This window comes from Panthera pardus, unplaced genomic scaffold (assembly GCF_024362965.1).
Source record: "Panthera pardus isolate Hobbes unplaced genomic scaffold, ASM2436296v1 HiC_scaffold_24, whole genome shotgun sequence".
NCBI lineage: Eukaryota > Metazoa > Chordata > Mammalia > Carnivora > Felidae > Panthera > Panthera pardus.
This window is the reverse complement of record NW_026526810.1, coordinates 23714918-23729050: the sequence shown is the minus strand read 5'-3', so window position 1 is coordinate 23729050 and position 14133 is coordinate 23714918. Positions and strand designations below refer to the sequence as shown.

At 42.3% G+C, this 14133-nt stretch overlaps 1 protein-coding gene across 3 annotated transcripts in view; it reads right to left on the bottom strand.

Annotated features, from left to right (window-relative positions):
* Positions 1 to 1239: 1239 nt before the first annotated feature.
* Positions 1240 to 14133, bottom strand: part of SIN3A (SIN3 transcription regulator family member A) — a 74809-nt gene continuing 61915 nt past the window's right edge. For 2 of the 3 annotated variants that reach the window (XM_019441404.2, XM_053888828.1), the window contains exons 19-21: positions 13612 to 13706; positions 6497 to 6704; positions 1240 to 2597 (exon numbers count right to left, since the gene is read on the bottom strand). In XM_019441404.2, the coding sequence (XP_019296949.2) occupies positions 2367 to 2597; positions 6497 to 6704; positions 13612 to 13706 (534 nt within the window). In that variant the 3' untranslated portion in view covers positions 1240 to 2366. Of the gene's footprint in view, positions 2598 to 6496; positions 6705 to 13607; positions 13707 to 14133 lie in introns of those variants that run through there. The other variant, XM_053888829.1, reaches the window with a different exon arrangement.

The window sequence follows — 14133 nt, the reverse complement described above, 5'->3', positions numbered from 1 at the left end:
AGAGTACCAAACGTGATTTAAAATAAAGATAACTCACTGCTACAATACAGGCTGGGTTTAGAGCTTGGAGCTCAATTTTCAGAAGGCAGGAGGGATAAAGATGGGGCTTGTGAAAACCCTGGGTGTAGGTGAGGCTCCCTCCTTTTTTGGTTGCACTGGTGGGTTGGGTTTTCTCCTGAACTGACCCTGAAACCCTATCCTGACCTGTAAGCAGTGCAGGGACAGCAACAGCTGGGGCTACCCCTGGTCAGACCCCATCAATTTCCTCCACAATTCCAGGTTAACACAATCTTTCTTGAGTGAGCAGAGGGTGACAGGTAATAGGCTATTGCTGGAAAAAGCTGAAGAGCCTTCCCCTCAGTCAATAATGCATGTGCCTCCAGGTCTGGCACTGGCCCAGCTTCATCCTAGAATCTGCCGCCACAAGGCTCTTTGACCACCCCCTACACTTCTGGGTTCAGAGTCTCCTGTTACCTCTGCAACAAAAAAGTCTAAAAGCAGAGAAATCTATACCATGTGTTTTTAAAGTTCAGAAGCCAAAAAATTTGTAGTTTGTGGTGGTGGTGGTTTTAATTAAGCAAACAAGTCCACACAAAACATGTTGGTTACTTTATAACTAAGACTAGGGCAATGGTTGATGGAGAAAAATCTACCAGACTACTGGGAGGGGTTCAGTATGTCTTTGTTCATAAACTCCAGGCTGAAGACAGAAAAATCCTAATCAGTTTATCTGGTTTGCTAGTCTAAATTTATGCAATTATATATATATATATAATATATAAAAGTCCATTTGCAGTTGCTAATAATGTAGCAAATTTTTTCTCTCCCAACCCTATTTAGGCCATACACCTTGTACATATTTCTTTTAAATACTAGTTTTGTGTTTAAGTTGTTCACCCCCATTTCCAATTAAGGATTTTGTGTGTGTGTGTGTGTATACACACACACACACACACACACACACACACACACACACACACACAGAGAAATGCAAATAGCTGGACAACTTGCCAAAATACAAAATATTTCCAAACAGTTGAAATAAGGGGAAAAACATGTACTAAAAGAATTAAGTATTCTATTTGAAAATTTTGGAATATTTTGATTTGGGACAAGTGCAATGAATCGCTATTTAAAGCAAATTCTTGTTTGTGCTGAAGATAAGGAACTGAAGCCCAAATCCCTACTCCACAATAGTTCTCTGGTGAGGACAAGGGACTTGGGTTGAGAGTTCATTCCTTAAGTAAGAACCAAGCTTTATTTATTTACAAAAAAAAACAAAAAACAAAAAACCCAAGAAAGAAAAAAAGAAAGAAAAAGAAAAAAGAAAGAAAAAAAAAGTTGGGGCAAGAGGGAAGACAAGTTTTACACAAAAGTACTACAACGGTAACTCCCTTTGGTAAAAAGTGTAATAAATGTCTTGTACATCTGTTCATAGGTACTAAATCTGAAGCCACATAGAACTATGGTACACAAGAAGCTAGAGCAGTTATGCTAGCACATCAAAGCATATTTCTTTTAATAAAAAATCGACAGTATGTACATTATTTACAAAAAAAAAAAGAAAAACCAAGTTAAAATTGTGTGTGTGTGTGTGTGTGTGTGTGTGTGTCAGAGAGTAAAGCTGGTGGATGGCACTAGGGTAGACTAGTAAAGAAGCAGGTACAAAACAGTTCCACGGGAGCTAAAAAGGACGACGGATTTGAACTTGCTGAGGTTGAGAACCAGAGGAGAGAGTAAAGGGTGGGCAGCGAGGGATTCGTCAGGAAAAACCCACAAGATGATCAATCCCAAAGCCAAACTGCAGGTCCCAGATAAAATCTAACAGGTGATCTAGATGTGCTCGAGTGACCAGGGGAAAAAAAAAAAAAAAAAAAAAAAAATCAAATCCAGTTTTTTTTTTCCTTTTGGGGGGAGGGGAGAGGAGCAGTGACCATCAGAGTTACAATCCATCTGAGCGGTGAGTCCTTCCCCAGTCTGTCAGTGCATGCCCATCCAGTCAAGGTGTGAACAGCATCTGGCTCCTTCGTCGAAGGTCAGGCCCCAGGAGACTCCAGTCTTAGCTCTGCTGGTGTGTGCAAGCAAGCTGCATGTCTCTGTGCTTGCATGGATTTCCTTCCCCTCCAGAGCAGGGTAATACCCCAAACCCCTTGGGAAAAGTTCCAGCTCCGGCTTTGTAAGGTATCCACGTTCCTTATATGTAGCCCACTTGGTGCCAGGTTGCACCAGCCACACACTGATCAGGTGGCCATGTCCCAGAGAGGCCCAGTGAGGCTTGAAAGGCATCTTCCTTGTTTCTTCAGTGTGTGTGAGTGCAAGTGCTCCCCACACACACCCCCCTCAAGTTATCTGCTCTGGCTTTGCAGTTATGGGGCTTTGAACACTGTGCCATATTTGACACGGTACTTGTTAATGCTCACAAAGTGCAGGGTCTCTGTGTCACAGGTGGTGGTACAGGGCACCAGGCCCTCCAGCCCCTCACCCATGAGCCACTTGCTGGTCTCTGCTGCCATTTCACGGGGCACATGCTCCTTGGTCCATTTATCTACCCAGGCCTGGAACCTCTGATGTAGCCGCTTGCTTACACGCTCATGGGACTGCAAAACAGAACAACGAAAAAAAACCATGAACTAAGACAAACAAAACAAAACAAAACAAAACACCTCTTCAAATACAAAGCCTAATTTTTTTCTAAAGTAGCAGAGGAAAAGGTGTGGGGTCAAGCCTTGATACCTCTGGTTAGTGAGAAGTCCCTGTTTAAAGAAGAAAATTGAAAGAGATTAAGAACATGGAGTATATAAAGAGTTGGAATCCATAAAGCCCCTAAAGAAATGCCAACATGGGGTCTGAGCAGAACTAGCTCAGCACTTCTCGATTTTAGCATTCATCAGGATCAACTAGGGAACCTGATAAAAACACAGATTTCCTTGTTTCCATCAATCTGCATTAAAAAAAAAAAAAACTGAGAGGGCACGTAAACAGGGGAGGGGTAGAGAGGGAAAGCGAGAATCCCAAACAAGGTCTGTGCTGTCAGTGCAGAGCCTGACACAGGGTTCGATCTCGCGATCAAGAGTTAGACGCCTGGGGCACCTGGATGGCTCAGTTGGTTAAGCGTCTGACTCTTGGTTTCAGCTTAGGTCATGATCTTGCAGTTTCGTGGGTTTGAGCTCCACATTGGGCTCTGTGCTGACAGTTGCAAAGCCTGCTTGGCATTCATTCTCATTCTCTCTCTCTCATTCTCTCTCCTTCTCTCTCTCTCTCTCTCTCTCTCTCTCTCTCTCCCCCCTCTCTGTCCCTCCCCCCACTTGCACTGTCTCTCTCTCAAACTTTTAAAAAGGAGGGGCGCCTGAGTGGCCCAGTCAGTTAAGCGTCCAAATTTGGCTTTGGTTAGGGTGTTATGGTTCACAAGTTTGAGCCCTGCATCGGGCTCTGGGATAGTTCAGAGCCTGAAGCCTGCTTCAGATTCTGTGTGTCCCTCTCTCTCTGTCCCTCCCCCACTTGTGCTCTCTCTCTCAAAAAGAAACAAAGATGCTTAACTGACTGAGCCACCCAGGCGCCCCCCGCCCCCCATTTTGAAACTAGCATCACAGGTGCTTCTAGCATACCCTGAATGAGACCCTATGAGTTGCAGCTGTTAGGTCACCCTGGCAGTGTGACCATCCACTTCTAAGTAAAACAGTGCAAAGGCAAAGGGCTTAAAACCCACTTTCTCTTCACAGTATTACCCCACCCTGCCCAGCAGAGCATGAGGACACAGCAGATCTTCAGGGGAGGTTTATGCTTTCACCTACCCATCTAGTAAATATTTATTGGGGCCTATGTGCAAGGCAGAGTAGGGGATACAAAGATGAATTAGGTGTTACTTAGCCCCCCAAATAATCTGGCATCAAACATACAACACACAGCATCATGAGAGAAGTCCATTAAAACACCCATCCAACATTCTCCTGCTTGAACTGTAGTCCTTTCAAAAAAAAATTTTGTTTTAACATTTATCTTTGAGAGACAGAGAGTGACAGGGCACAAGCAGGGGAGGGGCAGAGAGAGAGAGGGAGACACAGAATCCGAAGCAGGCTCTAGGCTCTGAGCTGTCAGCACAGGCCTGACACGGGGGCAAACCCACGAACCATGACATCACGACCTGAGCTGAAGTTGGATGCTTAACCGACTGAGCCACCCAGGCGCCCCTGTAGTCCTTTCAAACATAACCAGTTCAGGGGCGCTTGGGTGGCTCAGTCGGTTAAGCATCAGACTCTTGGTTTCAGCTCAAGTCATGGTCTTGGCAGTTAGTGAGACTGAGCCCCACATTGGGGTTGACAGCACGGACCCTGCTTGGGATTCTCTCTCTCCCTCTCTCTCTCTGCCCCTCCCCTGCTCTCTCTTTCAAAATAAATAAATAAACATTAAAAAAAAAAAAAAAAAAAGTTCAAAACACAGTGCCTTATATGCCCCCTAACCCACCTCCGTATTAACAGATTGTATCCCTAAACTTCTGATTTACTCAAGCAAGAACAAAAACCAAAAAAACAAAAACCACCAGGCATCATCCTTGATGTTCTCTTTTCTCTTACCTTCTCACATCCGATCATGACCACATCCTGACAATTACATCTCCAAACTGATCTACTTCTTACAATTCCACTGCCACCCTGATAGCCCAGGTACCATCACATCTCATTTGGACAAGAGCAGTCTTTCAAGCAGTCTCCGCCTTTCCGGCGTCATGCCTCAAGTCACCCCACTGTCCTCACAGCAGTTCGAGCCATCTTTGTCAACAATGTCCCAATGTACCACAAACAAAATCCCAACCGTGGTCTATGAGACTAGCAATGATGTCTTCCCCCACCCTTCGACCTCAAACATGCCACTCTCCCTATGGCTCAAGGCACACTGATGCTTCTGGTTTCTCAAACATGCCGAGTCCTTTCCTCCCTTCCAGCGTTGCATTTGCCTGTTTCCTTTGCCTGGAAAGTACCAACCTCTGACTCTTCCCCAGGCTATATCCTTGTCATTGTTCAGGCCTCAAGCGTTTCCTCTTTACAGAGGTCTCCCCCAACAAAAACAGGGCCTGTGTGCCAGTTACCCATGATCACTTCACCCAGTTTCTTTCTCTCATAGTGCATATATGCTCTACTCCTTGGTTGTGTCCCAGGGCCTAGCACAATACCCGGTATGTAACTGCATCAGGAAGCTTCACAATTGAGACAGCATGTGAAAACGGACAGAATTCAAACAAGCAATACCACTTGAAATATAAATGCTGGGAGTAGCTTCATTTCACTGAGGTGCCACCAGCTGTTATGGGGTGAACTGTGTTCCCTGCAAGTCACTGTGTTAAAGTCTTCACCCCAGTACCTGAGAATGTGACCTTACTGAGAAATAAGGTTGTTGCAGATGTAATTAGTTAGGATAGGTCACACTATAGCAGGGTGAACCCATAGTCCAGTATGACTGGCACCCTTTAAATTGGGTTCGTGGGTTCGAGCCCCGCGTCGGGCTCTGTGCTGACAGCTCAGAGCCAGGAGCCTGCTTCAGATTCTGTGTCTCCCTCTCTCTCTCTCTGCCCCTTCCCCACTCATGCTGTATCTCTCAAAAATGAATGAACGTTAACGAAAAAAAAAAAAATTTTTTTTTTAAGGGTAAATTGGAGGCACCAGGGTGGCTCAGTCAGTTGAGTGTCTGACTCTTGATTTCTGCTCAAGTCACAATCCCAGAGTTGCGGGATCAAGCCCGACGTCCACGCTCAGCGTGGAGCCTACTTGGGATTCTCTCTCTCTCTCTCTCTCTCTCTCTCTCTCTGCCCCTCTCCCCAGCTTGCACTCTAAACATAAAAATTTAAATAAGTAAATAAATAAATAGGGTAAATTGGACACAGGCACATAGGGAAAACACCATGTGAAGATGAAGGCAGAGACCTGAAAGCCAGGAAGGCCAAAGACTGCCAGCAAAACACCAGGGGCTAAAAGAGGAGGCAGGGAGCAGATTCTCCTTCACGGCCCTGGTTCAGAGCAACTCTGCCAAACGCTTCAATTTTTGACTTCTAGCCTCCAGAACTGTAGGACAAAAAATTTCTGTTGTTTAAGGCACAGTCTGTGGTTCTTTGGACACTTTTTTAAAAAAAATTTATGTATTTACTTTTAAGAGAGCAAGCAAGTCAGCAAGTGGGGGTGGGGGGGTGGGGCAGAGAGAGAAGGAAAGAGAGAATCACAAGCAGGGTCTGTGCTGTCAGCATAGAGTCCAAAGTGGAGCTAGACCTCAGGAACTGTGAGAACATGACTTGAGCCAATTACCAAGAGTTAGACACTTAACTGACTGAGCTACCCAGGTGCCCCCTGACATCTTTAATAGACTAATACACCTGCTTACTCAACAATTCTCAAATCTGCGAGGTGGTTTTCATAAAGGGAGAGAAGCAATCAGAAGCCTCTGGGGTAGGTCTAGGTCTGGGCCTGGCTGGGAAGGAGGGGTGTGGAGAAATTCAGTTACTCGTTCTTACCTGATGAGCCCGGAGCAAGGCAGTTCTCCGATACATGTAGTCCTCTGACTTGATCACATACACCATCTTGTAGGAATTCAACTTGAATCTACACTCCAGTTTATCCAGGCTATCCACATTCTCCATGGTCTTCTTGCTGTTTCCTTCCTTCCCTTCCTTTTCCTGCTGTTCTCGACCACGCTGACATTTCCGGATCCGCCTCAGATTCCTACAATGCAGAGAAGCCATGCCGGATGAGAGCTCATCCAGACGCAGATTCCCAGAAGTCCCCTCAGAGGGGTTTTCCTTATCATATATATGTCTTCATAGCACTTACCAGGATTTTACATATAATGCCCAATGGTTTCATTGTAAAAAAAAAAAAAAAAAAAAAAAAAAAAAAAAAGTTCAAATGCAGAGATACATAGAATAAAAACTAGGAATCTGTAACCATCTCCTAGCCCTGATTTTCCAAATCCCACGTGCCTTGGCAGAGATAGCCATGGATAGCAGTTTTTGATTTAAAAACTTCTAGGTCTCTCTGAATCAGTAACATATGTAATCACTTGCTATAGTTCTGTTTTGGGATTTGTTTTTTAAGACAAAACATGATCATACTATAAATATTATTCTCAACTTTTCACTTAATGTGAAGATATTGTCAATTCATCACAAAAAGATTTGTCACATTTTCTTGAACTGCTGCAGAGAACATGCCTTAACCATTCCTTAACAAAAATCAATTAGGGCTCCTCACCTGAACCACAGACCAAAGAAAATTATTTGAATGCCTATTTTTTCAATTCCCCCAAAGAGAGTACTTAATTCCTGCTATTCTACACGCATAGTTAAGACGACAATTCATATCAGTGGATGTCTTGGCAGGTATTTAGTGCTGAATCCTCTCCGCCAGTAAGCAGAAAGACTATCAGCTAGACAATTCTATTGTTTCCAATACTATGCTATGAAAAACACTGCTTCAGTGAGTATCTTTGTATACATGTATTTCTGCAGGATGGCAGTTCTTTGGTCCAAGGACCTCTGCGGGTTCCAAGACACTTTTTAGGAGGTCTAGGAGATCAAAACTATTTTCATGATAATACTAAAATGTACTAATACGGAAACATGTATAAAAAAAACCTTTTTTTTCCTAGGGCACGTGGGTGGCTCAGTCATTTAAGTGTCCAACTTTTGATTTCAGCTCGGGTTGTGATCTCACAGGTGTGAGATGGAGCCCCGCTTTGGGCTCCACCCTTGGCATGGAGCCTGCTTAAGATTCTCTCTATCCCTCTCCCTCTCTCAAAAAAACGAAACTTTTTTTTTCCTGTGTTAACATTTGCACTGGCAGTGCAAAACGTAATGGTGAATAAAAATGCTGGTGGCACCAAAGTGTCTTTAGGAATCTTTGTGTTCTCACTGGCCATGCTCTGGCAGTTGAAAGATTCCCATCTTTTTCATACGCTGTGCAATAAAATGGGAACTACACATAACGCACCCTAGTGTGCCAAAACACAATGGGATTCTTACAGAAAAGCACTTGAGCACTGCTTGAGTCGCAAATGGATCACTATTTTTACCTGAAAGAACAATGGGCTAGCCAGCCTGGAGTACCTGGTAGCTATTTTCTCAAAAAATGTACAATGAGGTCTGGCACTTCCAAGAAAACAACTGAAAATGTTTGCTGCCAATGAGAAGGTTTAACCTTTCAAGTAAAACTTTAAAATTTGGTAAACTAGCATTGGCCACCACAAGCTGACAGCTTCCTACTAACAAATGTGTTTGATGAGGTCAAGGGTGATATTAATAAACATGAGGTTTTTATGGGGGAGGAGGAGATGGTAAAATGAACATGTGTCAACATCTGGTAGGTCTGCATAACTTAGTGAATTAATATTTTCCAAATAACCAACCACATGAACTTACAAAAAATCATGCATGAAAAAAAGATTCATTCAAAGTACAAGGTAAACCCACAGATTCTGACCTAACTGTATGAAAAACTCATTGATATTTTCACTGATACTGCAACTAACCTTTAAGAAACTACCACTTGGAAGAGTTTTGATGTCATGTCAAAGAATATCCACAATTACCTGAAAGCCTATGAAAATACTTTTTTCCAGCTACATATCTGAGTAAGGCCACATTTTCTTCACATATTTCAACCTAACAACATAGTGCAACAGATTGAATATAAAAGCAGAGATGAGAAACCAGCTGTTTTTTTATTAAATCTGACATGAAACAGATTTGGAAAAATGGAAAGCAATGCCACTATTTGTACTAATTTTTGTTTTAAAATCGCTTTTCATTAAAATATATTTTTTTAATTTTTAAAAATTATTTATTTCTGAGAAAGAACGAATTATTTCAGCTCGTGCACGAGCTGGGGAGGGGCAGAGAGAGAGAGAGAGAGAGAGAGAGAGAGAGAGAGAGAGAACACACAGAATCTGAAGCAGGCTCCAGGTTCTGAGCTGTCAGCACAGAGCCCGACACTGGGCTTAAACCCACAAACTGTGAGATCATGACCTGAGCCTAAGTTGGACATTCAACCGACTGAGCCACCCAGGTGCCCCATCATTAAAATATTATTTATGATAATATATAATGGATTTAATATTTTTCAAATAACATTTTAAATATTTCTGTTCTAATTTTGAACATAAATATTACTAAATATAATCCACATAAACAAAAGATTTTTGGGATATTCCCTTTCTAAGAATATAGGTCTCACTGAAAACCTTAGCTAGAATAGCTGTAAGGCAAATTATTAGAGACCAAAGTTATAGGGTAAAGGTCCCATACAATTTATCTGCCCTGACCCCAGAATGATTCTATCAATTCATATTCCACCCCCCACCCCGCCCACAGTATATGAAAGTGCTTTCCTTCCACATACCCTCTACAATACAGGTTACAAATATTTAAAAAATTTGGCTGACCTGTGAGAAATACATGATATGTTTATTGTACTATTTCATAAACATGGAGACTAAGTCTGTTTTGTTGAAGAGTGGCCTGGCACAGAACAGCTGCTCGAAGTCTGCTGAATGAATCAAGGAATGGAAGAGCCTGGCGGGGCCCTTCTGCTCACACCCCTTTCCATGTTTTATTTAGGACTAAGTCTAACAACACACATCTTCCTGGACTTAGGGGCTACATCCTGATAAGTAGTTGAAAATACTGTATGTCAAAAATGCATTTTATAAGCCTAAACCTACTAAACACCATAATTTGGCCTAGCCCACTTTAAAGTGCTCAGAACACTTACTTTAGCCTACATTTGGGCAAGATCATCTAACACAAAGCCTATTTTATAATGAAGTGTTACATAACTCATGTAATTTATTGACTACTGTAAAGAAAATGAAAACGGGGGCGCCTGGGTGGCTCAGTTGGTTGAGTGTCCGACTTCGGCTCAGGTCACGATCTCACGATTCTTGAGTCTGAGCCCCGCACTGGGCTCTCTGCTGTCAGCACAGAGTCTCCTTCACATCCTCTGTCTCCCTCTCTCTCTGCCCCTCCCCCACTCACGGTCTCTCTTTCAAAAATGAACAAACATTAAAAAGAAAGAAAGAAAATGAAAACAAAGTGATTGTATGGGTACAGAAAGGTTGTATCAATTCTTGACCCTCCTCCCAGTCATCATGAGGCTGACTGGGAGCTGCAGCCCCTGCCCAGCATCTTGAGAGGGTCGTACCACAGATCACTAGCCTGGGAAAAGACCCAAATTCAAAATTTGAAGTATGGTTTCTCTTGAGTGTGTATCGCTTTCACATCATTGTAAAGTCCTATCATTTAAGACAAACTATCGTAAGTCGGGGATTGTCTGTATTAGGATAATACATTTCTGGAAATGTAAGATGTGAGATTTCAATTCCAAGCTCTTGGGAAGGAAGAGAGTCACTCTACTACAGCAAAACCTCTTTTCTACTTCTGAAACTCCACTTTCATCCTCAGAAAGAAGACCAACAATATGCTTTGCCCATAAATAGGGAGATTTTTAAAAATTCTGGAGTGAATGCAGCAGGCCTAAGACTTCTATCTTTGAGTTTTTTCCTATCATCATCAGAAGAGAGCTCTACTTTCTTACTATTTTTCAACCTTAATTCTGGTATAGGTAACATACAGGGTTGTATTAGCTGCAGGTGTACTGCAACTAATAGTTCACTATCAGTGAACTAATCACTAACAGCGCATCACTAACAGTGACTCAACAATTCCATATAACACTCTGTGCGCATCATGACAAGTGTACTCCTTAATCCCTATCACCTGTTTCACCCAATCCACCCACCCCTCCCCACTCACAGAACCATCAGTTTGTTCTCTATATTTGAGAGTTTATTTCTTGGTTCGTCTTTTTTTTTCCTTTGGTCCTTAAATTTCCTTAAATTCCACATGAGTGAAATCCTATGGTATCTGTCTTTCTCTGAATGACGTCCTTCACTTAGCATAATACTTTTTTTTTTTTTTTTTGTTTTTGTTTTTGTTTTTGTTTTTTATTTTTATTTTTGGGACAGAGAGAGACAGAGCATGAACGGGGGAGGGGCAGAGAGAGAGGGAGACACAGAATCGGAAACAGGCTCCAGGCTCCGAGCCATCAGCCCAGAGCCTGACGCGGGGCTCGAACTCACAGACCGCGAGATCGTGACCTGGCTGAAGTCGGACGCTTAACCGACTGCGCCACCCAGGCGCCCCAGCATAATACTTTCTAGCTCCATCCATGTCATTGAAAATGGCAGGATTTCACTCTTTCTTGTGGCTAAATAATAATCTGTTGTACATTTATACCACATCTTTTCTTTATCCACTCATTTATCAATGGGCAATTGGGCTGCTTCCAGATCTTGGCTCTTGTAAATAATGCTGCAATAAACATAGGGCTGCATGTACTCCTTTGATTGTTTTTGCATTCTTTGGGTAAATACCTAGTAGCACAATTACTGGATTGTAAGGTAGTTCTATTTTTAACTTTTAGAGGTACCTTCATACTGTTTTCCATAGTGGCTGCACCAGTTTGCATTCCTACCAACACTGCATGAAAGTTCTTTTTTCTCCACATCCTCGCCAATACCTGTTGTTTCTTGTGGGGTTGGTTTTAGCCATTCTGACAGATGTGAGGTGATATGTCATTGTAATTTTAATGTGCATTTCCCTGATGATCAGTGATGTTGAGCATCTTTTCATGTGTCTGTTGGCCTTCTGTATGTCTTCTCTGGAGAAATGTCTATTCATGTCTTCTGCTCATTTTTAACTGGATTATTTGTAGGTTTATTTTAAGTTTATTTATTTTGAGTGAGTGAGTGAGAGAGAGAGAGAGAGAGAGAGAGAGCGCGGCGTGCAAGCAGAAGAGAAGCAGAGAGAGAATCCCAAGCAGGCTCCACGCTATCAGTGCAGAGACCGACACGGGCCTCGATCTCACAAACTGTGAGATCATGATCTGAGTCCATATCAAGAGTTGGATGCTTAACCAACTGAGTCACTCAGGCACCCCTGAATTATTTGTTTTTTAGGTGCTGAGTTATGCAAGTTCCTAATATACTCTCAATACTAATCCTTTATCAGATAGGTCCTTTGCAAATATCTTCTCCCATTCTGTAGGTTGCCTTTGAGTTTTGTGGGTTATTTCCTTCACTGTGCAGAAGCTTTTTATTTTGGTATAGTCCCAATAGTTTTTCTTTTTATTTCCCTTGCCTCATGAGACATATCTAGAAAAATGTTGCTATGGTCCATGCCAGAGAATTTACTGCCTGTGTTCTCTTATAGGATTTTTATGGTTTCAGGTCTCAGGGTTAGGTCTGAAATCCATTTCAAATTTGCTTTTGTATATAGTGTACGAAAGTGGTCCAGTTTCATTCTTTGTCATGTTGCTGTCCAATTTTCAACACCACTTGTTGAAGAGACTTTTTCCCATTGTGCATTCTTTCTTTGTCGAAGATTAACTGACCATATAATCATGGATTTATTACTGGGTTTTCTATTCTGTCCCACTGATCTATTTGTCTATTTTTGTGCCAGTACCATACTATTTTGATGCCTATAGCTTTGTAACAGAACTTGAAGTCTGGAATTATGAGGCCTCTAGCTTTGCTTTTCTTTTTCAAAACTGCTTTGGCTACTTGGGTCTTTTGTGATTCTGTACAAATTCAAGGATTTTTTTTTGTTCTAGTTCTGTGAAAAATGCTGGTAGTAGTTTGACAGAGGTTGCATTAAATCTGTAGACTGCTGCAGTATAGACACTTTAACAATATTTGTCCTTCCAATCTGTGAGCATGGAATATCTTTCCATTTCTTTGTGTCTTCTTCAATTTCTTTCATCAGTTTTATAGTTTTCAGAATACAGCTCTTTCACCTATTTAGTTACATTTATTCCTAGGTATTTTACTATTTTTGGTAAGACTGCTATCTTTTGAAAGCCCCACTTTCAAGGTTGTCCCTTGCTTGGGTTCTGGAATCTTGAATCTGGGGAGAGCTTCCGCTATTCCCTAAACAATAAAAGTGGTTCACTGTACCCCAGCTGTTTCGTTTATGCTGAAAACCTGCTTTCTTTCTGGGAGTCTGGCCTATATGACTAGCACCCCATAAAAAACCTTGGCACTGAGTCTCCTAATGAGCCTCCGCTGGTAGACAGCGTTTCAAACATATCGTCATAATTTGCTGCTGGAGGAATTAAGAGCATCCCGTGTGGCTACAATGGAAGAGGACTCTTGGAAGCTTGCGCCTGGCTTCCTTGAATTTTGTCACAGACGCCTTTCCCCCTTGCTGATTTAGCTCTGCATGCTTTTGCCATAATAAATCATCACTGGGAATATGACTACACGTGGAGTCCTTGAGTCTTTCTAGTGAATCATCAAAACTTGGAGACTCCGACACACAGTCCTATCCGACATAGGCAAATTACTGCTACATCTCTAAAACTCTCACTTCTCTGATGCTTCTTTGGCACATGCTCCAGGTAAGCTCATGGTGTAACAGCCATAGAAACCTTGAATTAGTGTCCTCAGTGTCCCCGCTGTCCAGCAGACAGAGCAATGAAGTGAGTGAAAACCAAGGATCTGAAAGCCATTTCACTCTCCGTTCCTCAGCCGTGTACCAGTACATATTGCCAACCTGTGACTTCGTTCACTCACCTCGGGAGAAATACTGGTTTCCGTGCCAGATGCTCACGCAGCTCAGGAGAGGTAGTATCAGAGTTCATGTATCGCTCCACATAGTCTGACCAACGCTAGGATTATAAACACAAAATGGGGGTGGAGAGAGAGCACAAAAACTGGACTCCACCCTCCTCAGGTATTCTAGCAAATTCTACGACTAACATGTCAGAAATCCTTAAGTTTTAAGATCAAAAAAATCTTGCCATAGTGACATGCTGGTACGTATTGACACACAGCTTCAAAATTCTGGTACATAACAAACCCAAAGTTTGTCTGAGATACTTAAAAGTTACCAGAAGTCATAAATGGGTAGAAACTGGCTCACTGACAAGTTTTATTTCACCACAGAGGGTTTTGTTAAAGAACAAAATATACAGTGGCAAATGTTTGAAAATCAGGATCTTTCACATTACAATCTGGCCTTCTGGCATCTCAAATTTTTTTTTTTCCCAAAGATTTGGCACCCAGGAACCAATACTCCCACAGAACAACAATCTC